Consider the following 26,631-nt stretch of genomic DNA (forward strand, 5'->3'; position numbering starts at 1 on the left):
ATTGTCAGTATTCCTCAAGATTAAAAAAAAAAAACACTTTTAAAACGCTTATTTCTAAATTTTTCTTTATTAGGAAAAAATGAAACAATACTAACAGTACTCCTTTGGTTGTCCCTGACCCAGGAGAGAAGGATCCAGTTGCTCAGTATTCATCCTCATACTGTTATGTAGGCAGTAAACTTCGTAAACTTTTGATATTTAAAGTGATGGCAAAACTCTGAAAAAATGTATCATTAGCTGAGAAAAAGTGTATCAAAGAATAATGTTGTTATTGCATTGCCTGGTTCTTAACCCCAGGGCTTCATGTTACTGAATGGATTTTTTATCAAAATCTATTTAATCAATATGTCTCATCTGAGTGCATAAAATATTGTAGGCATTTAGGAGTATGCTTATCTTTCAGGGTTTTATTAATTCATGTTAATTCATAATATTTGTGTTGCTGAATACAGTAAATTTTTTCACAGATTTTTTCAGTTACAGGTATAAGTGCAGCTATAATTACAGATTATTTTTCACTTTAATTAGCAGAGACAAAGTGTACAAATGATTAGAAAACAATATTATTTTAAAACAATGGTTAATATTTTTGCCAAAAGAATATATAGTTATTATTTAGACATTCAAATATAGGATAATTTATAATATATTAATATTTTCCCATTGGTTCTCCCCAGAAATCACAAAAAGAACAAATGGATTACATTTCAGAACTATGTGTATGGAAACTGAACAGATTCTTAGTGATGGATCATCCGTTTTGCATTATAATGTTCACAATCTATATGGATGGTCACAAATGAAACCTACTTATGAGTAAGCAGTGTTCATAATTATCTTTTTTGACTCTTTATTATCTTTTAGATTAATCTTCCCTACTTTCAGAGTTCTTCCCTGCTGACCTTTTCTGGTAGCAATTTCTTACCCAATGTCCTCTGTAACTTACATGGTCCTTTATGACACTTAGAATTATTATGTGTCTCAGGGCACCTGGGTGGCTCATTTGGTTGGGCATCAGACTTTGGCTCTGGTCATGATCTCCCAATTTGTGGGTTTGAGCCCATCATTGGGCTCTGTGCTGACAGCTCAGAGCCTGGAGCCTGCTTCCGATTCTGTGTCTCCTCTCTCTTTGCCCCCCCCCCCCCCCACTCATGCTCAGGGGGCCTCCCTCTCTCTCTCTCTCTCTCTCTCTCTCTCTCTCTCAAAAATAAACATTAAAAGAAATTTAAAAAAAAGAATTATTATGTGTGTCTCTCTCTGTCTCTCTGTCTCTCTCTTTCTCTCTTCAAATGTATCATTTATCATTGCTTTAAATTTTCATCCTATTCCAAAAGGTATCCTGAACAATGTTATTTTGATCTTTCCTAGCTCATAGTGGCAGTGCCTAACAAATAATTGGTATGCAATAAATAGTTGTGAATGTATAAATGAGTAAATAATGTATAGTTTGATGTCATTAATTAAGGCCTTAAAGATAGGGTAAATCATGGGGCACCTGGGTGGCTCAGTCGGTTGAGCGTCCGACTTCTGCTCGGGTCAGGAGCTCACAGTTGACGAGTTCGAGCCTGGTGTCGGGCTCTGCGCTGACAGCTCAGAGCCTGGAGCCTGCTTCAGATTCTGTGTCTCCCTCTCTCTCTGTCTCTCCCCCGCTCATGCTCTGTCCCTTTCTGTCTCAAAAATAAAGATAAACATTAAAAATAAATAAATAAATAAATAAATAAATAAAGTTAGGGTAAATCAGTTAAGTCCAATATTACCAAATTAGAATATGTATAAGTGAACTTTATTTAATGTCCACATTAAACCAACTTTTATGTGAGGCCGGTGATAATGGAACACAAACCATCCTTTGAATATCAAGTCTTTATTAGCACTGTCCAATAAGACTTTTTGTAATGATAGAAATGTTTTATAATTCTGAGTTGTCCAAAATGGTATATGCTAGCCATATAAGGCTGTTGAACAATATGGCTACTATGACTCAGGAAAGGAATTTTAAGTTTTATTTAATTTTAATAAATTTAAATTTAAATTAGTCCCATGTGGCTAATGTGCACCATACTACACAGTGTAGTTCTAGGTCACTGGCTGTTAATTACACAATATATCACCTGGAGATTTTTTAATAAATGTATTGATTTAATTGGTTTGTACTACAGCCTAAGATCTGAATTAAAAAAAAAATAATAATGTTTATTTATTTTTGAGAGTGAGATAGACAGAGCATGAGCAGGGAAGGGGCAGAGAGAGAGGGAGACACAGAATCTGAAGCATGCTCCAGGCTCTGAGCTGTCAACACAGAATCGGATGCGGGGCTCGAACTCACAAACCATGACCTGAGCTGAAGTCAGACACTCAACTGACTGAGACACCCAGGTGTCCCTTAAGATCTGAATTTTAAAGAATTTTTCCAGGTAGTACCAATGTGCATCTAGATTTGAAAAACACAGCTCTAGTATATAGCTGTAGTTGGTAAAACACATTGAAAAGCATTTTGGAGTAAAGAGTATGAGTAATATTTCTTCACTTAGTGAAACATGCTTATCTTATTTGTAGCACCAAACTTTTTCAACCTGGTAGAAGTGAATTATTTAAGATATTATTACATGAATGAATTACCACATATTTGTTCACCAAATTCCAATGTAGTGACACTAAAATCATGTTGAAAGACTAGGAAATGCCATTTTTAAGAGTAAACAAAATGGTCTTTACAATGCTTTTTAAAAAGTTTTTTTAATGTTTTTATTCATTTTTGGAGAGACAGAGAGAGAGACAGACTGTGAGTGGAGGAGAGGCAGAGAGAGAGGGAGACACAGAGTCCCAAGCAGACTCCAGGCTCTGAGCTGTCAGCACAGAGCCTGATGTGGGGCCCGAACTCATGAGCTGTGAAATCATGACCTGACCCAAAGTCAGACACTTAACTGACTGAGCCACCCAGGAGCCCCTACGATGCTTTTTTATTGGAACAAATGCTTCTTTAGATTAACCTTACTGGAACATAATTTTGGAGCACATTTATCCTCACTTTTTAATCTTCAGCTGACCTCATTTTATCATAAAGTAAAGATATCAAAAAGAACAAAAATATTGAGAATTCACTGATAATCCTGTTGGCAAAACTTACACATTTTGAGATCAAACTATGTAGTTTAAAGGAAATTGAAAAAAAAATTATTCACTGAAGTAGTGAATTGAACTTGGGAACACATTTTATGGTCCCTAACACACTGGAAGGTGCTTAGTAAATTTAGAGACATGCAGGTAAATTTTTAAATAGTTGATATTCAAAGGTAATTAGGGATATTGAAAGTACATTTTACTCTTAAATAGCAAACATTATGAGGAAGAGATCAATACAATCTTCCAAAGAACATTTTGTGATTTAAAGACATTATACGTTTCTTGGGGCGCCTGGGTGGCTCAGTCGGTTGAGTGACCGAACGACTTTGGCTCAGGCCATGATCTCGCAGTTTGTGAGTTCGAGCCCCGCGTCGGGCTCTGTGCTGACAGGTCAGAGCCTGGAGCCTACTTCAGATTCTATGTCTCCCCCTCTCTCTACCCCTCCCCTGCTCATGCTCTGTGTCTCTCTGTCTCTCAATAATAAATAAATGTTAAAAAAAAATTAAAAAAAATAAAGACATTATACATTTCTTTAAAGGGTTAGTTCATAAAATTTTCAGTAAATGTTTCATTTGTTATTTAAATTAAGCAGATTAATAAATTTTCAATGTTGAGTTAAATAGCTCAGTTTACACATACCCATAGACTTTTCATATGTTTTAGATACTTTCTTAATATTTATTTTTTGCAGTAATATTAGAAAAAAAATATTGAACTCTCCTTCAGAAATTTTAGAGATTAAATATAGTCAAATTTTTAAAGACCTTGACAAATGTAAAAGGATGCTATAAGTAAATTTTATTTACACTGAAGCAAAGGATGGATAGTAAAGACTTTTTATTTACCATTGGAGGAGAGTGAAAGGATTAAAAACATAATGTGTTTCTTTATGTTATCCAGACTGTAGCATTTTATTGTTTCCTTTTTTGATTCATTTTGTGTCTTTCAAAAAACGGTACACATTTGACATTCAACTAGTTCTTGCTACTGTGCTCTTCACTAAACATGTCACAAACAAGCAAAGCAAGGAAAGAATACAATGAGGGAATTCAGAAACAGAAGATAAATAATCAGCTTGAGAAATTGTAAACGGTTTTAGAGGAAGGACCTTGGCTACCAGTTGCAAATGAAAAGTTTCATATGTAAATGCCATACAAAAACTTTCAGTCTTCAATAGATCTCTCTTATTATTTAAAATTCAATCTTGCACTGAAACAAGCAAAGTCTATGCTTCAAATGTATAAATAAATACACTTTACCCTTTATTTTTGTTTTTAATTTTTTTTTCAACGTTTATTTATTTTTGGGACAGAGAGAGACAGAGCATGAACGGGGGAGGGGCAGAGAGAGAGGGAGACACAGAATCGGAAGCAGGCTCCAGGCTCCGAGCTGTCAGCACAGAGCCTGACGCAGGGCTCGAACTCACGGACCGCGAGATCGTGACCTGGCTGAAGTCGGATGCTTAACCGACTGCGCCACCCAGGCACCCCAATAAATACACTTTAAAAACTACCTCAAAGTATGTGTTCGAATTTGAGAGAATTATTCAATGTTTATATGACTATATATTTCATATTTTAAACTTCAATAAATACCTGGAATGATGTTAGAGATTACTACATTTTTTTTCATTAGAAAGGATACAGAAAAATCAAAATCTTCTGTCTCCTTTTGGAAATTCAGGTGGTGTTAAAGATACAATTTTTAAATAAATGCCACAGATTTTTGTAATCATAATTTAGAATGGAGTAAAAATCAATAATTGCAAGTTATTTTTTTAGATATTTCTATAGACTGGGTTAAATGGCAAATTAAAACATCATATTCTACTTCTTTCTATGTTTAATGTATCTAACTGGAAAAATAAAGGTGCTTTTTTGGGAGGATTATGTACTATAGGAAGTGGCCTCTTATAAATTTTTTTTAACAAAAAATAAGTTTGGTAGATAAAAACAAACACAATATAGCTCGCCCTTCCAATAATTTTGACATTTTCTTGTTTACAACTGTAAGTTTCTGTTAATTAGCTATTAGTCATTGGAATAGATACTGGACATATGCCTCTTAGACATTAATTTCTGATTAATATGGCTGAGCTGAACATTTATGTAGCTGGTGTCAATGCTTATTTAAAAAATTGAGATCTGGGACACCTGGGTGGCTCAGTAGTCTGAGCTCTTAATTTCAGCTTGGGTCACAATACCAGATCTCATGGTTCAAGCCCCAAGGCTCACTGACAGTGTGGAGCCTGCTTGGAATTCTCTCTCTCTGCCCCTCCCCAATTCATGCAGGCTCTCTCCCTCTCAAAGTAAATAAATAAACTTAAAAAAAAATTGAGATCTGAATCCATAAAGCTATTTCCATGGTTTAGCCCTTCACATTATCTTCTCAATTACGGAAATTTCAAATTTAAATTTTATTATACCTCAAAAACAATGGAAATATTTCAGAAATGGGTACATTACTATTTCTAATGGATATTAAATATATAATACTGAATTATTTGCTTTCTATAAAGTAATTCAATAAAATATCTTTAGTTTTCAATGAATTTGTTTAAATAAATATTGAGAAAAATACTCCTGCAATAACTTTATTTACTCTAAGCAACACTGGTGAATATTCTAAAATAATTTAATGCCACCCAGAGACAGAAGTATCTGGAGTATAGTTATCAATTGATTTCATCAGTAATTAAAAACAATAGCCAATTGAATAATTTCAAATTATTATCTTTAGTACCCATGGTGAAAATAAATATATTCATTTTGAGGATTTAAAATATATTTAAAAGTTTCAATTTAATATTTTCCTTTCACATTATCCACTTTTGTAATATATATCATATATATTACATGTATATACAATATATGTATGGATATATACATATGGATATATACATACATATTTAAAATATATTTAAAAGTTTCAATTTAATATTTTCCTTTCACATTATCCACTTTTGTAATATATATCATATATATTACATGTATATACAATATATGTATGGATATATACATATGGATATATACATACATATTTAAAATATATTTAAAAGTTTCAATTTAATATTTTCCTTTCACATTATCCACTTTTGTAATATATATCATATATATTACATGTATATACAATATATGTATGGATATATACGTATGGATATATACATATATTGTATATAATATATATTAAAAATCATTTTTAAGAAGGCTTAATTATATATTCTATACAATATAATGTAATGTAATATAATGTAATAATATAAATACTAAAACTCATTTTTTTTAATTTTTTTTTCAACGTTTATTTATTTTTGGGACAGAGAGAGACAGAGCATGAATGGGGGAGGGGCAGAGAGAGAGGGAGACACAGAATCGGAAACAGGCTCCAGGCTCCGAGCCATCAGCCCAGAGCCTGACGCGGGGCTTGAACTCCCGGACCGCGAAAACTCATTTTTTAAGAAAGATTTTTCCCAGTAACTTAAGATATATTTAGAAGTTTTTAAATCCTTTTCAAAAAAGTGCTCATGTAGGTGACTAAAAACATACAATAAAAATACTTCCATAACACAACATTGCAATCCTTTGTATTAGCTACATTTTTCAAAATCAAGCGGTAACAAAGGACAAACTGTCCTACAGGTGAAAAATGTTTCTTAAGATTGAGCTAAATTCATTATGACTAAGCCATTTTTAAAATTAGAACATGTCAAAAATATCTGGAAAATATTTATAGTGATGGGATTTTAAATTATATATGTAGTGGCAGCAAGTATTTCCCAAAGTTTTGTTCTCAATTCATTGAAGGGTTACAGAGAAGATTCTTCTAATGTAAGAAGTTAACTCTTTCTTAGGAGAAAATTATTATAAAAATACCTAATGCAGAATTTTTCACAGTCAGATATCTAATAAGGCATATGTTCAGTTATTGATTTAAAGCCTAAGTAAATAATTTTTGCAAAAGTAAGACATACAGCAGAAAAAAAGAAATTCTTTAAGAATATATATTTCTTGAATGTTAAAAATTGGGGACAGTTCTATCCCTTTAGATAATTTTTTTATTAGTTAAATGAAATCAATTTTGTTTTCAAATTAATTAAAATTAGAATATATGTTTCACATATATTTTTAGATTGATCATATGATATTTTATTCTCTACATCAATAATCATTCATTTTTTTTAAGTTTATGTATTTTGAGAGAGAGAGAGAGCCCATGGGGGAGGGGCAGAGAGAGAGAGAGAGAGAGAGAGAGAGAGAGAGATGGAGAATCCCAACCCTCCACATTGTCAGCACAGAGCCTGACACAGGGTTTAAACTCAAGAACCATGAGATCATGACCTGAGCCAAAATCAAGAGTCAGTTGCTTAACTGACTGAGCCACCCAGGTGCCCCAGTAATCAGTCATTTCTTGTGAAATGTCAGCAAATATATGTAATGTGTGTTAAAGATATTAATGTACCTAAATAGACTTGATCCTTTATATTTATTATAGAATATTAAGCACTGAAGATGATTTTCTTATTGATCTTTTTAAAGATGGACATACATACAAGTAGGAAATTTTAAGTTAGCAAATAACAATATGGTGTTTATTATTAACAGATAGTTCAATGTATCATATGTCCATTGAAAACACTTTCAGTTTTCTGTAACTTTGATTGGAGAAATTCATTAATCCAAAAACTTCTTGAGTTACTATTATATGCTAAGACTGTATTAGGTGTAAAAAGTACAAAGAAGATTAAGACATTATCTTTAACATCAAGAATTTCAGGGTCTCATTAAAGAAACTTTATATATGAAGCAATCAGTACAAACACTGTGATCCATGCTGTAATAAGAAAATGATTGGAAAGTCTGCCTAATTAGGTATTTGAAGAATTTTTTTCCTGAAATAGTTTTATTTATATGCAGTTGATTTCAAACAATATAAAAATAAACATTTTACTTCCAATTAATAGTGGAAAATTTTTCGGGGCATCTGGGTGACTCAGTTGGTTGAGCATCAGACTCTTGATTTTTGCTCAGGTCATGATCCCAGGGTTGTAGGATCCAGTTCCTCATCAGGCTGCAGGCTGAACGTGGAATCTCCTTAAGATTCTCTTGCTCTCTCCTTCTGCTGCCTCTTCCTCGCTCACTCTCTCTCAAATAAAATAATAGTAGAATATTTTTTTCCACCTTAGATGCTCTTATAGTATCACACACAGAGAGAAGGATGCAGATAATGTAAAATAATGCATTATTATATTATTTTTAGCACTAGAATATGTTTTAAAGTGAAGAGTAAATCATTAAAGTCACTGTTCCAAGACTGAGGAGGGGAGAGAACAAAAAGAAATATAATGTAATTTGTAAAATTCATTCTCTTGAGATATGGCTTGGATAGATTCTGTGCTTGAAATAAAACAATTACGTTTATTTTCACCACCCAAAATTTCACTCCCTTTAATCTACCCTCTAAAACAGGGAATACTATAGCAAAGATTCTCTGTTGAGGAATGTGGAGATTAAGTGTTGACAAGCTATAATTGAGAAGGGTTGGAGCAATCAATAGTTAGAGCGTATTCAAGAGAACATATTTAAGTAGAATTAAATGAATTCATTCAGAAAACTTAAGATATAATTAGTTACCTGATTTGATAACTTCAGTAGTTGACTTAACTTGTATTCATTGAACAAATAAAGGCCACTTAGGCATGTCAGTCTGATAAATGTTGGAAGGGAAGAAAAAATGTCCTTCATGTCTATGAGAATTTTATAGTATAATGAAAGAAGACTCACTTATAAAGCTAGTTGTAATAAGAGATGACAAAGACACCATAAAAAACACATCTTTTTAATGAAATGCTCATAAGTAGAAATATCTGAAAAATACCTCATGTAAGAACTCATAGATACTTCTCCATCTATATTAGTGCATTGCAGAAGGCAACTGGCAAAAGGGGAATTGTTATTTCTCGTTCAACATATCCTACTGGTGGACAATGGGGAGGACACTGGCTTGGAGACAACTATGCACAGTGGGACAACTTGGACAAATCAATCATTGGTATGTGAGTCACCATCTTTATCATTACTCCTTTGTGTTTTCTGTTAAGTATTCACTTTTTCTGGTAATAGTTTATATACCTTATAAGTCCTCAGAAACATGCTTTTCACATCATATTTTATGGCAAATAGCATCATGAAAATGTAGTGTGCCAGAAAGTAGGAGCTGGGATGCTTTCTAGAAACTAATAATATCCAAATAGTTTATTTTGAGACAGTAATTTCATCCCTTTTGGTCTCAGCTCCCCAGGAAAAGGGCAGGAGCTGGGAAAATAACATGTGGAGCTAAGAATAGAAATGGGTCAAAATTCTAGATTCTAGGGAATAAGAATCACTCATAGATGCTAAAGAATGAAACATTTCTAACCAAATTTTGAAAGAGTGTTTTGACAATTGTTAGGTAAATAAGATATTATCGTTTTAAAGGGGAAATTGATACTTTTCATTTCAGATCTAGTCTTAAAATTACTTTACGTTTATATTAGGATGCAAGGAAACAATGTTCTACTTTATTTTTTTTTTCAACGTTTATTTATTTTTGGGACAGAGAGAGACAGAGCATGAACGGGGGAGGGGCAGAGAGAGAGGGAGACACAGAATCGGAAACAGGCTCCAGGCTCCAACGCGTCCAGAGCCTGATGCGGGGCTCGAACTCACGGACTGCAAGATCGTGACCTGGCTGAAGTCGGACGCTTAACCGACTGCGCCACCCAGGTGCCCCAACAATGTTCTACTTTAAAAGAAGAGCTGGGATATCACATGAATCCTATTTTATTGAAGTGATCTCAGAGGATTGTATTTAATGAGGATAATTCTTATTTGTTTGTTTTTTTCCAAATAATGAGGCCTATGGTTCAATAATTACATAGATAGCCTATTATATTATATTATATTATATTATATTATATTATATTATATTAATTATATTATGTTATATTATTTTCTAAATCATCATCTACATAGCAACCAAACAGATCACTCCTGTACCTCTAGCTTATAGCTCTACTTTTCCTCCTTTCTGAACGAAATTACTAGCCTTACTGCTTTTTATTTATTTTTTAATGTATTATGTTTATTTTTTAGAGAAAGAGCATGAGTGGGGAAGGGACAGAGAGAGAGGAAGACACATAATCTGAAGCAGGCTCCAGGCTCTGAACTGTCAGCACAGAGCCCAACATGAGGCTTGAATTCACAGTGAGATCATGACCTGAGCCGAAGTTGGATGCTTAACTGACTGAGGCACCCAGGCACCCCAGTTTTAAAAACTGAAACCAAGGTGGTGCCTGGGTGGCTCAGTTGATTAAATGGCCAACTCTTGGTTCCAGCTCAGGTCGTGATCTCACAGGTCCCAACTTTGAGCCTGACGTTGAGCTCTGCGCTGACAGTGCAGAGCCTGCTTGAGATTCTCTCCCTCCCTCTCTCTCTCTGTCCCTCCCCTTCTCATGGTCTCTCTCTCTCTTTCTCTCTCAAAATAAATAAATAAACAAACAAATAAAATTAAAAAAATAAAATTAATATTAAAAATGAAACTGCTTCTGTAACTTCTTCCAAACTGAGACACAAACACTGCCATTTTATTCTCATGCTATAATGTATTTATACCTATTTTGTGCTCTAAATATACCACCTTGAAAGTGACAAAGAAGCATAGTGTCTTATTTTTACATCATTAACATTATAACAGCATGAATATTTTAAGAGGAAATGATAGGTGTATTAAAAATCTGAAAAATGTTTCATTAGATTAGAGGTTATTAGAAATGGAACATCTTAACAAATCAAATCATCAAATATCAAAATATATGATTTAGTATCTTTCTAAATTTTTCCTGATTTTTTTTAGGTATGATGGAATTTAGTCTCTTTGGAATCTCATATGTAAGTAACTGTATTTCATTATCTTCATAACTTATGAATTTTAAGAAAAAAACATTGAAATTAAATGTAACAATATATTATAGACTGGTGCAGATATCTGTGGTTTCTTCAACAACTCAGAGTATGAGCTCTGTGCCCGCTGGATGCAACTTGGAGCATTTTACCCATACTCAAGAAATCACAACATTGCATTTACTAGGGTATGTAATGACTGCATGTGCTTTCATTCCTTTCCTCCTAACCTTAGAAGTTTTGAATAGAACTCCTCCTGCCAGGCTGATTTCTAGCACTTGCTTTGAATGAACTTCTTTACATTTACTGAGGACATCGGAGCCCATCACTTTGAGAATTTTCTGATTTGGGTTACTCTTCTTTCTACTTTAGGGTTTGGAACTTGGTTAGCTGGCATACTTACTGCTGTTCCATATACTTTTAGAATAGCCAGGGAGGGAAAAAAAAAAAAAAAAAAACTGCTTCTGTATGTAACTTCTTCCAAACTGAGACAGAACAATAAAAAAAATCAGCTTCAAAGTAAATTACAAATGAAAACTCCTTGGAAATACTAGTATCAGTGCATGAAAATGAGCAGATTTAAAAGGCAAATGTTAAGACAATGAGTTGAACATTTGAGGAAAAAAAGGAAGAGGGAATTAAGAGCTAATTCTTGTGTGGTGGCACAATTCTGCACTTTACTAAATTGTCTGAAGGAAATGTTTGAATAAGAGGGGTGACAGTATTACAAATATGGAGAAGTATGAACAATTAAAGGCAATATCTAAGAGCTTAATTTTGTGATATTGACTTTAGTGAAGAAGTGCAGGGGAAAGGTGAATTATCAAAAGTAACTCGTGGAAGAGTTGTAGACAGAGCTGCTCTTTGAAGGATGGGTTCTAGCAGCAGTAACTGAATGGTGAATCTCATCAGGTGCTGTGAAATCTTTGTGTCCCTCCTGGGAAATTTAGCTAGAATAGAGGAGATTTATTTTAGAAAATAAAAATCTATACAAGGATAGAAGGCAGTATGGGACCACATTTTGGAAGAATTTGAAAGTTGGGCAATAACAACATAACTTGATGAAATAGGAATATTTTAACAGGAAAACTTGCTGTCAGTAATGCAATTTAGAAAGCTGTAATATTGGAAGAGTGGGATGAATCAAAAGCCTGGACAGGGATTTATTCAATAAGTATTTATTAGGAGGCCACTATTTAATATTTACAATGTCCCTACTCTATGATTCATAAATTGTAGGCAGGATAGAGATAATAGGCAATTATGTGTGTGTGTATGTATATATGTATAATTAGGTATAAATAAATGCATATAAAGAAAAGATAGTGCAAGCTAAAGTGATAGCAATTTGGGGGATTCTGTTTTAGAAGGGGTACCTATGAAGGTCCCTCTTGGATAAAGTGACTTAAGCATTAGAGTGGAGACTTTAGTGGGGCACAAAAACCAAAAGCAATATAAGGATATGGGGGGCAGGGAGAATTTCAGACAGAGGGAGTCAGTGAAAGACTCCAAGATGGAATTTTGGAGAAGATGAAATAGAGGAGGAGGAAAAGACTGAAGAAGTATTTCTCAATAAAAATCTGCAGAACAGAAAGCTCAACTTAAGTTTAATTTTGAGGTAGTACAATTAAATTTAGAATTCATGGTTTAGGGGCATCTGGGTGGCTCAGTCGGTTAACCACCCGACTTCAGCTCAGGTCATGATCTCACCGCTTGCGAGTTTGAGCCCCATGTCAGGCTCTGTGCTGACCGCTCGGATCCTGGAGCCTGGAGTCTGCTTCAGATTCTGTGTCTCCAACTCACTCTCTGTCCCTCCCCCCCACTAATGCTCTGTCTCACCTTCAAAAATAAATAAACATTAACTTTTTTTTTAATGTATAGTTTAGACTTAAATGCTTGTATATCAGCTTGTTAAAACTGAAATAACATCAGTTAAGTCAGGAGGCAACAGATAGGATCTTTGCGTCTTTCTTACTTGACTTTGGAACTAGTAAGGATAGAATCTTATAGCTTAATTCTTGGACCTTTTTACTTTCAAGGTTTTACCTCTTCTAACATTTTTACATATACAAACACCCAGTCATCATTCAAGCTTTCTAATCTAAAGCTCATTAATCTACATCAAGCTTACTGAAATCTAAAAAAGTTGGAATTTTCATAGATATGGCCAGCTCTTAAGGACCCTCTCTGTCTGTTGAAAACATAAACATATTGCCCCCTAGAGTTATGTGGCAGCCTTGTTTGTTCCCCAGCACACATTAAAATATAAAATGCTAATCGCCTTCACTATTATTTTTTGACCAGTAAGTGCAACAACATTTCTTAACAGGCTTTTAATCTTTCCAGTATCAACTTTAGTCTTTTTACCTGGAGTGTGTATTCCAGAGTGTATCTGGGCATGTTGTTCTTCCTTATCCAGCATTAATTAGGTCCTTTCTTTCTGCTATCTTAATTCTTTAATATCATAACTTATCCATTTCTCAGGAGAACACATAATGTGGGGGTCACCATGATAGGTTCTGGGTATCTCTGTTTATTCCAATCCACTTTTTAAAAATTTGTTAATGTTTATTTTTAAGAGAGAGAGAGAGAGATAGCACAAACCGGAGAGGGGCAGAGAGAGGAGACAGAGGATCCTAAGCAGGTTCTGTGCAGATGCAGATGCTTAACCCACTGAACCAGTCAGGCACCCCTGTTTCAACCCACTTTTATAAAGCATTTCATTTATTTTCTAGTCTTTTCACCCTGATTATCATTATGTTGTCATCTATTCAAATTGAACTGTTCTTTACATATGTTCACCTAAACTAAATCAAGCTATGGGTATAATTTGCATTTTTCTTATTGAAATAGTAATATTACGTTCTTTCTCCATCATATGATAGTAATATTATTGCATAAGGTTTTTGGTAGAAAGTATATAACACATGGCAATGAATGAATATTATTTTCTAGTTTTCATTCTCTAAATATGTATCTGAAAATTATGATTTAAACCAGGACAAATGCTTATGACTATTTCATTCTGCTTTGTTTCAGAGACAAGATCCTGCTTCCTGGAATAAAACTTTTTCTGAAATGTCAAAGAATATTCTAAATATTAGATACACTTTATTACCCTATTTCTATACACAGATGCATGAAATTCATGCTCATGGTGGCACTGTTATTCGACCCCTTTTGCATGAGTAAGTGCACATTTTATTTCCTGCCAAAAAGAAATGGGTTTCATTTAATTTACTCAGTAATCTCTCATAGTATAGAATATTTGAAACTGGAAACTTTTTCATTGTTATTTTAGTATATATTTTCAGTTAATAAACATTTACATAAATAAGTCTATTGATAATCAGGATGTTATTAAAAATGAAACATTAATCAGTTATTACAAAGTAATAATTCTTAGAAATAACTACTGTACACCTAGAGTTAATTTAGATTTACATACTTATTGTATTGACTTTTAAAAATGGAGGCAAGTAATATCACCTTTATATTATGCTTTGATTAACTGAAGTTTAGAGCAATTAATTAAATCTACCATATATATATACCTTACTGAAGAAAACCATCTCACCTCATCTTGGAGGTGTATTATAGAATACCCTAGAACAGTTCTAACATTCTCCCTAGAAAATTGTTTTGGATTCACTTCTTATATTTTTTAATGTGTATTTATTTTTGAGGAAGAGAGAAAGAGACAGAGGGTGAACAGGGGGAGGGGCAGAGAGAGGGAGACACAGAATCTAAAGCAGGCTCCAGGCTCTGAGCTGTCAGCACAGAGCCTGATGTAGGGCTCGAACTCCTGGACCATGAGATCATGACCTGAGCCAAAGTCATACGCTTAACCAACTGAGCCACCCAGGTGCCCTAGGATTCACTTCTTAAAGCTCAAACTGATACATGATTAAATCTTGAAATTCTATTCTATGGAGCATAGTTGCATAAATTTTAGCCTGTTCTATTTTTAAGGCAAATACAAGACAATTCTGATTGCTGCTGTCACAAAAACAACACAATTAAAAGTAGTACAAAAAACCTTTGAAATAATCATACTTAACTTCTTATGTACCTTATATTACCAGAGTAATTGAGTGAGGTGATTTGTTAGACTGCACAACTGATAAATCAGTAAAAATATATGGCACATGTTTACTAAAATAAATAATAATACACAAGGCAAAATGACAAAATAATAAGTTGATCAGTATGCCTTCTGTTCTCAGAATAGGGTTTTAAAAAATAATAGGTATTCCTAGATTCATATCAGCCTCTAGTTACTTTATTAATTTATCTACCATAATCCATTCTTTATTTTTGATAAAATTTTATTAATATCTTGCCTCTCTTATTTCCAGACTTTCCCCTCTTGTGTTCTCCCTATTTACTTCCCAGCAGAGTCAAATTATCAGCTCTGGACTGAGTCCCCAACCAGAAACATTATTATTAACTATGCAGACTCTTGTCCTGTTGAGAACATCTGGGCCTTTGTTCCCATGGGAAGTCCATGAAGGAGTAAATTCAGAGTCCCATTTGGCATTAATCTCAGTTTATAATACAACAAAGCAAGACAAAAACAAAAGAACAAACAAAAATGTGCAATTCCATTTCAATTAGAGAAAAAATGTAATTATTTAATAGTGACTATTCTCAAACTATGAAAAACAGATTCTGGTGTTTCCAACCATTTATATCTCAAATTCAGAAATATATTAAGTTAAATGCACCATTCAGTGAGCTTTAAGTAGGATAAGCAAAATCTTTTTGAATTACCAAATCAAGGTTCTTAGAGCACACCTGTTTAACAATTCTCATCCAGAGTACTTACAACTTTTGCTTCCTAGTTTGTTGATCTTTTATGAGGCACAGTTAATATTTGTACCTCTATGAGTTCTCTTCAGAGGTTTCTCATTCAGCTGGTCTTATAGACATTCTCTGCATTTTGAAGTAAATTTAGTTATAATCTAGATTTACTCATAAAATAGTGTGCTAATTACGGCACATTAAATCCTAACTGATAGAATTGCTTTTGATTTGTTTATAGTTTGGTTTTCATTTCAGTCCACACAAGTCTATACTGCAAAATGTGATTTGAATAATTATTTTATGATATTCAGATTTACTTATTTGTGAATATTTTGTCAAGGTTCTTTAATGACAAGCTAACCTGGGATATATTCAAGCAGTTCTTGTGGGGTCCAGCGTTTATGGTTACCCCTGTACTGCAACCTGTAAGTTCTATCATACATTTTTGTTCACAAAATAGTTTTGTATTTGGTTTATATGTGTTCAATGATTATATCTTTAAATTCCAGTATAGGGACACTGTAGCAGGCTACGTCCCTGATGCTCGGTGGTTTGATTATCATACGGTAAGTAGTTAAGAATTCTAGGGCATTGCCAAAGTGGAAATGAGTAACAATTTGATCCAAGCCTTTTCTTTAGGGACATATTTGGTCTACTTTACATTTAAAAAGAGTAAGATAGTTCTTGCTAATTACAGCTGAATCAAATTAACACACAGTGAAAGAGAGTTAATTTATGCCCCATTATTTGTTATGTAGACATTGATTTATTTTACTGAATAAGCATAGAGAGTGCACATTATACACAAAAAGTTCATTGCCCTTTATTGAATATATGAAGTTATCATTAAAGGTGATGTAGTCCTTCCAAGAATAATGTATGTGAAAAGTCAGGAATAACTTTTGTGACTTTTCAAAACCCACACATTTTCTTCATGTGAGCATCACAAAAACAAATAGTGGTAAATTATTTTCAAAGCTATTAATAATTAAGAAGTACATGCTTTAAACAATATGATTTCCTGAATAAGTATTTGAGTTTTTATTAATTTATAAATTAAGTATATCATTTGATTTATAAAATGCAACCTCTCAAGTACCAATATTGCTGATGATTCCATTTCTTATTGCTTGTGTTCTTTCCTTCCAACCATCTCATTTCCAGGGCCAAGATATTGGTGTCAGAGGAAAATTTAATGAATTTGAAGCTCCTTTATATAAAATAAACCTACATGTCCGTGGTGGTCACATTCTACCATGTCAAGAGCCTGGTTTAAACACATTTTACAGGTAAGTGAAGTGTTTATAGAGCTCAGATTAAATTGTGGATATGTCATGTCAGAATTGTCAAGAACTGGGAAGGGGTCTGAGATTTTACCCTACTTCAAAGCTTACAAATTACTTTGTAAGTTAGTCTGCCACGGTGTCATGAATTTTGGGTAGGACACAAAGGTCTGTTTTACTCAAGGCATAACAAGAGACACAAACTTCATGTTTGCTTTTTTCTTTGCCCCCAAAGTTCCATGGGGATGACATGGAGTGGCCTATGCTGAGGCAGGTGCTACACATGTAGGAGGTTTGTGCCACAGCTAAGGAACTCCAAACCTAGGCAATCTTTTATAATGGGCTGCAAGCAAACATGTTCATTGTTTGCTTCCAAGGGAGACTTTACCTTTGTTATTATACTGGCCAGTAAATTTTTTTAAGTTTATTTATTTTGTGTGTGTGTGTGTGTGTGTGTGCGCGCGCGTGTGTGTGAGAAAGAGACAGAGAGAGTGAGAGAGAGAGACAGAGAGAAAGAGAGAGAGAGAGAGGGACCCAAGCAGGTTCTGCGCTGTCAGCCCAGAACCCAACACAGGGATTGATGTCACAAATGGTGAGATCTTGACCTGAGCCAAAATAAGGAGTGGGACACTTAACCGACTGAGCCACACAGGCGCCCTGGGCAGTAAATTTTTCTTTAATTAATTTAAAAAGAACACTGCCCTATCTTCCAATACTGTTTGCTTTAAAAACATGCTTTTTTAATATTTTCCCTTTTTTAATTTAAATTTTAGTTAACATACAATAAAATATATAGTTAACAATGTAACTCCATATATAGTTATAACAGTATAACTATATATAAACAACTTAACAATATTAACTATAGTACTATATGTTAACTAACTAAAATTTAAATTATGTATATATATGTATATAAATTCATGCTAAGACATGTTAACATCTTTACATGGAAAATATTAAGTTGCTGTAGAGATTTGAACGCTAGATGTTTTGGATATTTTAGGGAATTTCCATGGCAGTACAACCTTCAACATTTGTGATTGGAAAAGGTAATTATGCCTAAGTGTAACTGTCTGAGAAATCCTTCCTTAGCAATATGAAGCTATCAAATGAAATCACTTGTACAGTGAGCATGGAAGCAGATATTTAGTTCATAAATGGGCCTATGCAGGCACAAGCTTGGGAGGGATTGCCCATTTCAAGAATAGAACTTAAAATTTTCATACTACTCTTCACATTCTTGTTAATAATTTCCAATGATATTTCAGTGATTTATGTATGGAAATGTGAAGAAGGTTTAAACGATAATAAATAAAAATTGCTATTAATATAGTTTCATGTCTAATGGTCAATGACAGGATTAGCAGAGAGAAAAATAAATAAATATATCAATAAATTTAACATGGTTATAACTATTATAAGTGAGGCTCCTTTCAATTTGTTACAATAGATCAAAAGACATGCATGATATTTTCTATTAAATGTGAAGGATTTTATGGTTTATATCGTTCCCAGTAACTCATCACAAAAGGAAAATTCCTTTAATTTTATTGGTCTAAAACAGTTTGTATTCTCCTTAGTTGATAATCATCTTTGTTTTCGTTTGGATACTTATTTGGGTGCCATATCATAACTAAACATATGCTACTGTATAAACATTGGTTAAAATTATGTCTTTTTTTTTTTAGTCGACAAAACTACATGAAGCTCATTGTTGCCGCAGATGCTAATCAGATGGCACAGGGATCTCTGTTTTGGGATGATGGAGAGAGTATAGGTGAGTGTTCCATCTAGTTGAAAAATGTAATTGCTGACATACATATATGTCACATTAGTTTTATGTATCTACTACTGTACTTTGGAGGCTGAATGAAAGCTAATAATATTATACAAAGCTGAAATCATTTAATAATTAGCTGAACCAACTTAAAAACTTAGTGTTACAAACATTAAAGACTTTTCTCTTATCCTAAATATAGTTGATCCCTATGGTAAATGTCTGCATATCTAAGAGATGTGTGTGCATAGAGATTGTATATGGATCATCTTTTACTCCTGGAAGTTAGCCCATGCCATTCATGATAGACATTCCATATGTATGAGGTCTGCCCAGCTGAAAAGCCATGTTCCATGTGTACGTGGTGATGCATAAAGGATGCCACCAAAACCTGACATAGTCTAGAAACAAAACTCAGGTTTGATTTTGTATTTCATGGCTATTTTTTTGTATTCAATATTTTTACATGAAAACTTTAAAGATTTAAACTTAGATCTATGTTTATGACTATTTCTTAAAACCAGACTGAACCGCCAAGCTTCCAGCAATGTGTGTTTTGCTGACCATTGTCCTCTGAATCACTTGCAGTAGGCTATTAAAAATGCAAATTCTGAGGACCACTTAATTTCCATTAATTTGGGGAGAGGCCAGGTATCACCTTCAGGTGATGATTATGCTGTTAATTAAACACTCTTGTGGATTAGGTTTATTGACTGTCATTAATAATGCCAACTCTACTAGATGGGAAATCTGAATATTCACTTAACACAATCCACATAAAAACTAATATCTGGGTGAGTCGTTGTTCTCATGGAACAGTTCATTGCAATCTAATTAAATTATCTGTGGAAGAGAGATCTTTCAGTACTAGCAAAGACATTTATCTTGTATCTTTTTAGGTGAATCATAGTTAATATTTTTCAATGTTAACAATAAGAATTATTTATTAGTAAATAAAGTCCATCAGAAGATTAATATAAGAATCATATTGTAATAATCAAGACTTTAAAAAAACCTTTCCTAGTATTTTGTGATTTAAGGTGAAGAATCGACCACTATTAGTTAAAATCCTGTTTTTAGAGTCCTGACCTTTATTAACACAAAAAGAGGGGTTGTACTAAGTTTGCAGCCTTTCTCACCTGGGTCCAGCAGGTTGTACTTTGAATTTGCCTACAGCTTCCCAGGGTTGTAAAGTTGAGTAGTGCATAATTTAAACCTTGTCTTGGAATCTTTGAATTTAACTATCTAACAAATTAAGTTAATTCCTTTGAACAGCAAAGGAGACAACGTGCCCCTTAGAAATTTTTCTGTAGCTCTACTTACCAAACTAAGATATAGATGAAAGAAGTTGATATGACCTTTACCCTATTAAAGTTTCATGGCAGGTTTTTTTAATTACTGAAAAGTAACATAATTCAGATATTTATTTCTTGATCCCTCTGTATAAACATACAAAATTATTTTGGCTAATTGTATTTAGCATTTTTTGGTTATATTGCACAATCTCAGTATTTTTGTTATAATTAAGTACAAAGATTTCAGATAATCCCTTGACATTTCTTGAGTAAACAGCAACAACAATACACAACAGATGCTTAGAGTGCTCGGATTTAGTGGATCAGAATCTCCAAAGAAGTTTTCTCTCACAGCAAACTCATCAATCTAGTTAATAGACACTAATTTTTTTCCTCCTTTAAGTACATTCACATTTTATAATGTATTATTTTTTGCTGATATATATTTTTTACCTCAAAGAAAATCAAAGATAAAATACAGCATTTCCTCCTTTTCCATGGTTTTGCTTTCTGCCATTTTGGTTACCCACAGTCAACCGTGGTCCCGAAGCAAATGATCCTACTTCTGAAATGATCATTTCATCATGTAGGCATTTTTCATCTCACATTATCACAGCAAGGATGAATATAGCACAATAAGGCATTTTGAGAGTGAGAGACATTCACATAACTTTTATTATTACACCATATTGTTATAATTGTTCTATTTTTAGTTACTGTTCATCTATTACTGTTCTTAATTTATAAATTAAACTATATCAGAGGTGAGTCTTTTATAAAAAAAAAAAAAGCAGAGTGTATACAGGGTTTGGTACTGTCTGAGGTTTCTGACATCCACTGGGGGGGCATCTTAGAATGTACCCCCCACACATAAAGGGGGACTTTTGTAAACCTATCTTGAAACTCGTGTATATTAAGTAAATTTTGACCATGCTAACTAATAAAGTTGTAGATTAGTAAAATCTCATTTTGTCCTACTTATCTTTTTTTTTAAACGTTTATTTATTTATTTTAATAGAGTGCACGTGAGGAAGGTGCACAGGGAGTGGGGCGAGAGTCCAAGCAGGCTCTTCACTGTCAATGCAGAGCTGGACAGGGGGGTCGATCTCACGAACTGTGAGATCATGACTTGAGCTGAACTCAAGAGTTGGATGCTTAAATGACTGAGCCACCCAGCCACCCCTGTCCTACTTATCTTAATGAAATAGATGTATGTGTACTCTTGACTAACATCATATGTGGTATTTTTTCTTATTTATGAAAAACAACAAAACTGCCCATATCTTCCTAATAGTTATCACTTCTGTGTTCTTTTACCTCATGGTTCTATAAACAATTGGTCTTAAAAACTTACGCTATATTTGTATAGTTAAAAGTTAAGACTAAAATTTTTGCCTCAGAACACATATCAAAGAAGCCACGCATACATTGGTACATATAGAAAAAATGTTTTAGGCAGAACATAATTTAATTTTAGTGTAGGAAAAATTAATTGCAAACTAATTTTCAGAGAATTATTTAATCTAATGCCGGCATTTGTAAATTGGAAGAGGAAATTAAAATTTGTTACTTTTTCAATGTTTTTTTTTAAAGTTTATTTATTTATTTTGAGAGAGAGAGAAGGTGCATGCACTCACATGTGCACCTGGGGGGAGGAGCAGAGAGAGGAAGAGACAGGCTCCCATGCAGGCTCCCGTGCTGTCACTACAGAACCCAGAGTGGAGCTCAGACTCAAAAACATGAGATCATGACCTGAGCCCAGGTCAAGAGTCGGATGCTTAACCTACAGAGCCACCCAGGCACCCCTCAATGTTATTTTGTTTCAGTCATGTACTTGTCTCCACTTTCGCCTTTCTGTCTTACCCATGCTTGTTTAGTTTTACCTCTAAACACAATCTTAGAATTCAGGGAAATCTAGACTTGTTTCCAGCTTTTGTTAATAATTAGTTCATTTACTTTCAGCCATTTATTTAACTTCTCTGGGTCTCACATTCCTCTTCAACCATAAGAATAATAAAATAACTTATCTTAGAGCAATGTGATAAAGTACTTAAAGTTTGACAAATAGTACTTAATTTAAGCTGTGAAATTATTTTAAAAATTGATTTTAATATGGCAAGATTATATTTTGATGAACATGGATATAAACCCTGTTTTATTATTTGTATTTCAGTAGACCTATAATAGTCTCTAACAACTGAATATTTTTCTCAAATGACACTAGAATATGTTACCATCATATTCATTTGCCTTTATACATATTATGTTGTCAGTCATTGAAGTGGCCCATAAGTGTCCACCACTATCACCACCCAATTCTGTTAGTTCTTTTACTTCTTTCCTCCTCCCAGAGGTGTTTAAAGTGATTTTAGACCTGTCACCCTTTAGTGTTACCCTCCTACATACAGATACACACACTCCTGGCCTTCTGTAGCCCTCTCTGGTGAGACTCATCCTTCATATCTTAGTCCTTCTTGGACTATATTTGAAAAAGTTCAGTAAACTTAGAGAAAAATTTGATATGTGTTGATGGTATTTGATACCCTTTATACTGGGAAAAAGAAGCAAGATATACTAGTTTTTACTATTTTTCTTCTTTGGAAATATAAATATATTACCTTTTTTTTCTCTCTACAGACACCTATGAAAGAGACTTATATTTCCTGGTACAGTTTAATTTGAACAAGGTATGTATTCATGCCAGATCATTTGTATGCAATTGTGTTAAATAATATTTGAAATTTTATGCCAGATTTTATATTTATTTATATTTTCATATTTCATATTTGTTGTATAATGTATCTCATTTCAAATATCTGAGTAAATAATTTGCTATACTCTGAAATCCACTGTAGTTAACAGACATAGATTTTAAAAGATTTAATTGCTTTTGAAAATGAAGGGTTTATATTACTTCTTTTTCTGTGACTTTATAGAATACCTTGACAAGCACTATATTGAAAAATGGTTACATAAACAAAAATGAAATGAGGCTTGGATTCATCAACATATGGGGGAAAGGAAAGACTTCTGTTAATGAGGTTAATCTCATATATAATGGAAATAAAGTGTCAGTTAAATTTACTCAAGAGGCAAACAACGAGGTAAGTGACAAAGGAAAACACACTTTTTAATAGAGTTTTTCAAAATGTCTATATGGATATCTTATATTTCCTGTCCGTCAAGAAGCATAATTATGGATACCTATGACCTTTGTTGTTTATTCATATTCATTAAACTTCCTGAACTGTCGCCATTATTATCATCCTTAGTAACATGTCATATGAATCAACCTAATGGAATGTATGTTACAATTCTCCTGATATAATCTAAGCAAGATAAATTTCCATTAAGCCTCTAAATCAGTTGTCCCTATATGGTAAAGTGCCTTAAAATTTAATTTTTTTTTCAAATATAAAATGTCTACATTTAAACATTTAATACATCTTAGATAAAATATATTTGGAAATCCTTGCAAGATGTATCTGTTGGCACTCATGAATAATTTGACACACAAGTGTATGAGGATATGGTTCATATGTTAAATAAGGTATCAGGATTTTTATGTTATAGTCCATTGTTGCCAGTAATTAGTTTTTTACATTGAACAAATAATTTTAAGTCTTTTTTTTCTTTCAAGTTAAATAAGAATATGCAAGTGAACAATCTCTTAAGCTCCTTCCGATTTAAATTCTGGAATCTATGTTCTGAAAAGGTAGATTCCAAAGTGCATATATTCTAGAAAACAGCTAACTGTCATAAATGATCCAAGTATAAGGCTATGTCTGCACTGCTAAAACTGTGTGAGTGAGTGAGTGAGTGAGTGTGTGTGTGTGTGTGTGTGTATACCTTTTGTCTTTGTAGCTGTATAAAAATAAGTAGCTGTGAGTCAACCAGTCGCTTCAGGTGAACCTAATTTACAAAATAGCCAGTTACTTGACTGACTTCAACTTAAAAAAAAATAACAATCACATCTTGGACCACAGTCCTAGGTCCTCATAGATTTTATAAACATGAGAGATGCACAGCATCTGAAAGATTGTTTCATCCAGTTGAAACTTAATACCTGTCTTGTTGTTACTACTGTTTTGTAGCCAAGTATCGTTTCCCCTTTAATACAGAACTATGTCTTAATTACTATTTTTGTATCAAAATAAGTTTATTTCTTTAAATTATATCGAGGTTGGGAAGTTAGAGTTTTGTATATTTAATGTCCTTCCTTGGTAATAAAAAAATTGATTAACACAGTGCTCCACTCCCATTTTTCTTCTTTTTAAAATTTTACTGGTTTATAAAATTGTATGGTAAAGCCATCACTGATTTAGTCCAGTGTTAATCATATGGTAGACCAAGAAACTGAGTTCTGCAAGAGGAAAATTAATTCTCCAAGACTAAATAGTTAATAGTTATCAATCATAATTAGCAATCTGTGTTTTTGAACTGCCCAATATTCAGTCAGAATAAAAAGGGTGATTTGCCATATATACTTTCTTACTCTTTATTTACTACTACATTGGTAAAAATAAAGTTCCTAACTTTTACTATAAAAAAAAAAAACTAAATACAATCAGGTGAACAATGTCAGATAAGATATTTTAACATATCAAATATCTTTTCAAGTTGATTTTGACTGAATATTTGGCATAAAAACACATCACTTATAAAGAAAAATTCATTACACTACTTCTAGATCCATTCACAAGAAATTTTACAACATTTCATTACCTCAGGGATTACAAAAGATTTTAACTACTAACAATTGAGCAGTGCCTTCTAAACTCATTTAATTAAAACAAATATTAATGAGCACCTACTATTTCCAACCTTTCTACATATATGGGAAAACTAGAGAGTGGTCAATTTCTTTCTTTATCCTGGTTGCCCTTCTCCATGGGGGTGGGAATTATATGCAAAACATGATTTAATTCCTTTATCCATATTATTTAAAAAACATTTTCCTAGCAATAGTTACATTTTGTTGTCTTTTGTACAGCTATTAAAAGCTATCTGACGTACTTGTTGCTTTTCAGTTTTGGTAAAAAGGAACTAAGATAGATTTTGGTGTAAGATGGTCAGTTTCAAATCTGGCTAATTTATATTTTAAAAAATTATTTAACTTTTACCTTTTAAATTCTTCTACTGCCCAGAATGTTGTGCTTTAGAAAAGAATATATTTTATAAAGCCCCTATAAGAGTGCCTGGTATTCAGTAGGCAGTAAAGGAATGTTGATTCTCTTCCTCTTCTTTTGCATATTTGATAATTGAATCTAAACTTTCTGAGCTAAGGCACAGAAAGTCATGTGAGTGTATTGGAGAAAAAGCAATGGTAAGGTCTAATGAAATCATATCATAAAAACATTACACGTGATGGACTACAGCTGCTTAGACACCTCTATAATTAGTCCCTACGTGGTCTAATTGAGATTCTGTCCAGTGAAAGAAAGTAACACAACAAAATTGAAATTATTGGCAATAAATTCAGCATCCTAAACCTTTAGGGATTGATGCAAAAGAAAACATATTTCTAATCTAATTTGTGTGTGTAGATGACTGGCTCATATTTGAGAGCAGGAAGCACAGAGATTTATCTAATGCAATTATAAATAATACCATGTTTCAGAATATGGAGAAAGAGTAAAGTAATAGAAATCAAGATGACTGGTTAATAGTATTAGTTTTTCACAATCTTTTAACAACCATTCCACCTATCTGAGATTTATTTTTATTTGAATAATGAGTGGGTTGGGTGAGATTATTAGTGAAATAGTTGTGAGCTCTCTGGAATAAAAATTCATCAAAAAAAAAAAAAGAAACAAAGACTATCATGTTACTTAGAGAAAATTTATTTATGGAAATAGTCTTTGTTAAAAAAACAAAGGGACCCAACATTGTTCTGATTAAATAATAATTATCATTTTACTTTCTTTTTAGATATTAAATATTGATCTGACAGTAAATAATGTTATTCTTGATGAACCAATAGAAATCATCTGGTCATGAAGATCACCATCAATTCCAGTTGTCAAAAGGAAATTAACACCTGGATTTAAGATTCACTGTACTTACAGTTTTTTCTCTTTGTTGGTTTCTTATATTGTATAAAATATGATTTTAATAAAGTCTATCTAAAGTTATTCCATAAGGTCCATTGATATTAATACTAATTTTATTACATTAATGTGTTCTAAATCCAGTTTTTTAACATATTTAGTAAGATTTAAGTAATTCTAGTTACCTTGCTAAATATCAGCCAAAACCATAAACTAGTTACTAAATATATATGTGCATAACTGAGATATAATTAAAATAAGTGATTATTTAAATGACATTTTTGTGTAATTGTATACAATATTTTCTCCAATGTTTAGTAAATTTAAGTCAGGTAACAACAGTTGTCATCATATTTA

General features: G+C 32.9%; 1 protein-coding gene across 1 annotated transcript in view; it reads left to right on the plus strand.

Annotated features, from left to right (window-relative positions):
- SI (sucrase-isomaltase) overlaps positions 1-26,358 on the plus strand; it is a 101,686-nt gene extending 75,328 nt beyond the window's left edge. The window contains exons 36-47 of the mRNA XM_043594978.1: positions 678-816; positions 9,038-9,171; positions 11,014-11,048; positions 11,132-11,248; positions 14,100-14,248; positions 16,207-16,291; positions 16,376-16,432; positions 17,031-17,155; positions 18,841-18,929; positions 22,862-22,911; positions 23,161-23,328; positions 26,156-26,358. Coding sequence (XP_043450913.1) covers positions 678-816; positions 9,038-9,171; positions 11,014-11,048; positions 11,132-11,248; positions 14,100-14,248; positions 16,207-16,291; positions 16,376-16,432; positions 17,031-17,155; positions 18,841-18,929; positions 22,862-22,911; positions 23,161-23,328; positions 26,156-26,224 — 1,217 coding nt within the window. The 3' untranslated portion in view covers positions 26,225-26,358. The remainder of the gene's footprint in view (positions 1-677; positions 817-9,037; positions 9,172-11,013; positions 11,049-11,131; positions 11,249-14,099; positions 14,249-16,206; positions 16,292-16,375; positions 16,433-17,030; positions 17,156-18,840; positions 18,930-22,861; positions 22,912-23,160; positions 23,329-26,155) is intronic.
- The last annotated feature ends 273 nt before the right edge of the window (positions 26,359-26,631 follow it).

This window comes from Prionailurus bengalensis, chromosome C2 (genome assembly GCF_016509475.1).
Source record: "Prionailurus bengalensis isolate Pbe53 chromosome C2, Fcat_Pben_1.1_paternal_pri, whole genome shotgun sequence".
Lineage (NCBI taxonomy): Eukaryota > Metazoa > Chordata > Mammalia > Carnivora > Felidae > Prionailurus > Prionailurus bengalensis.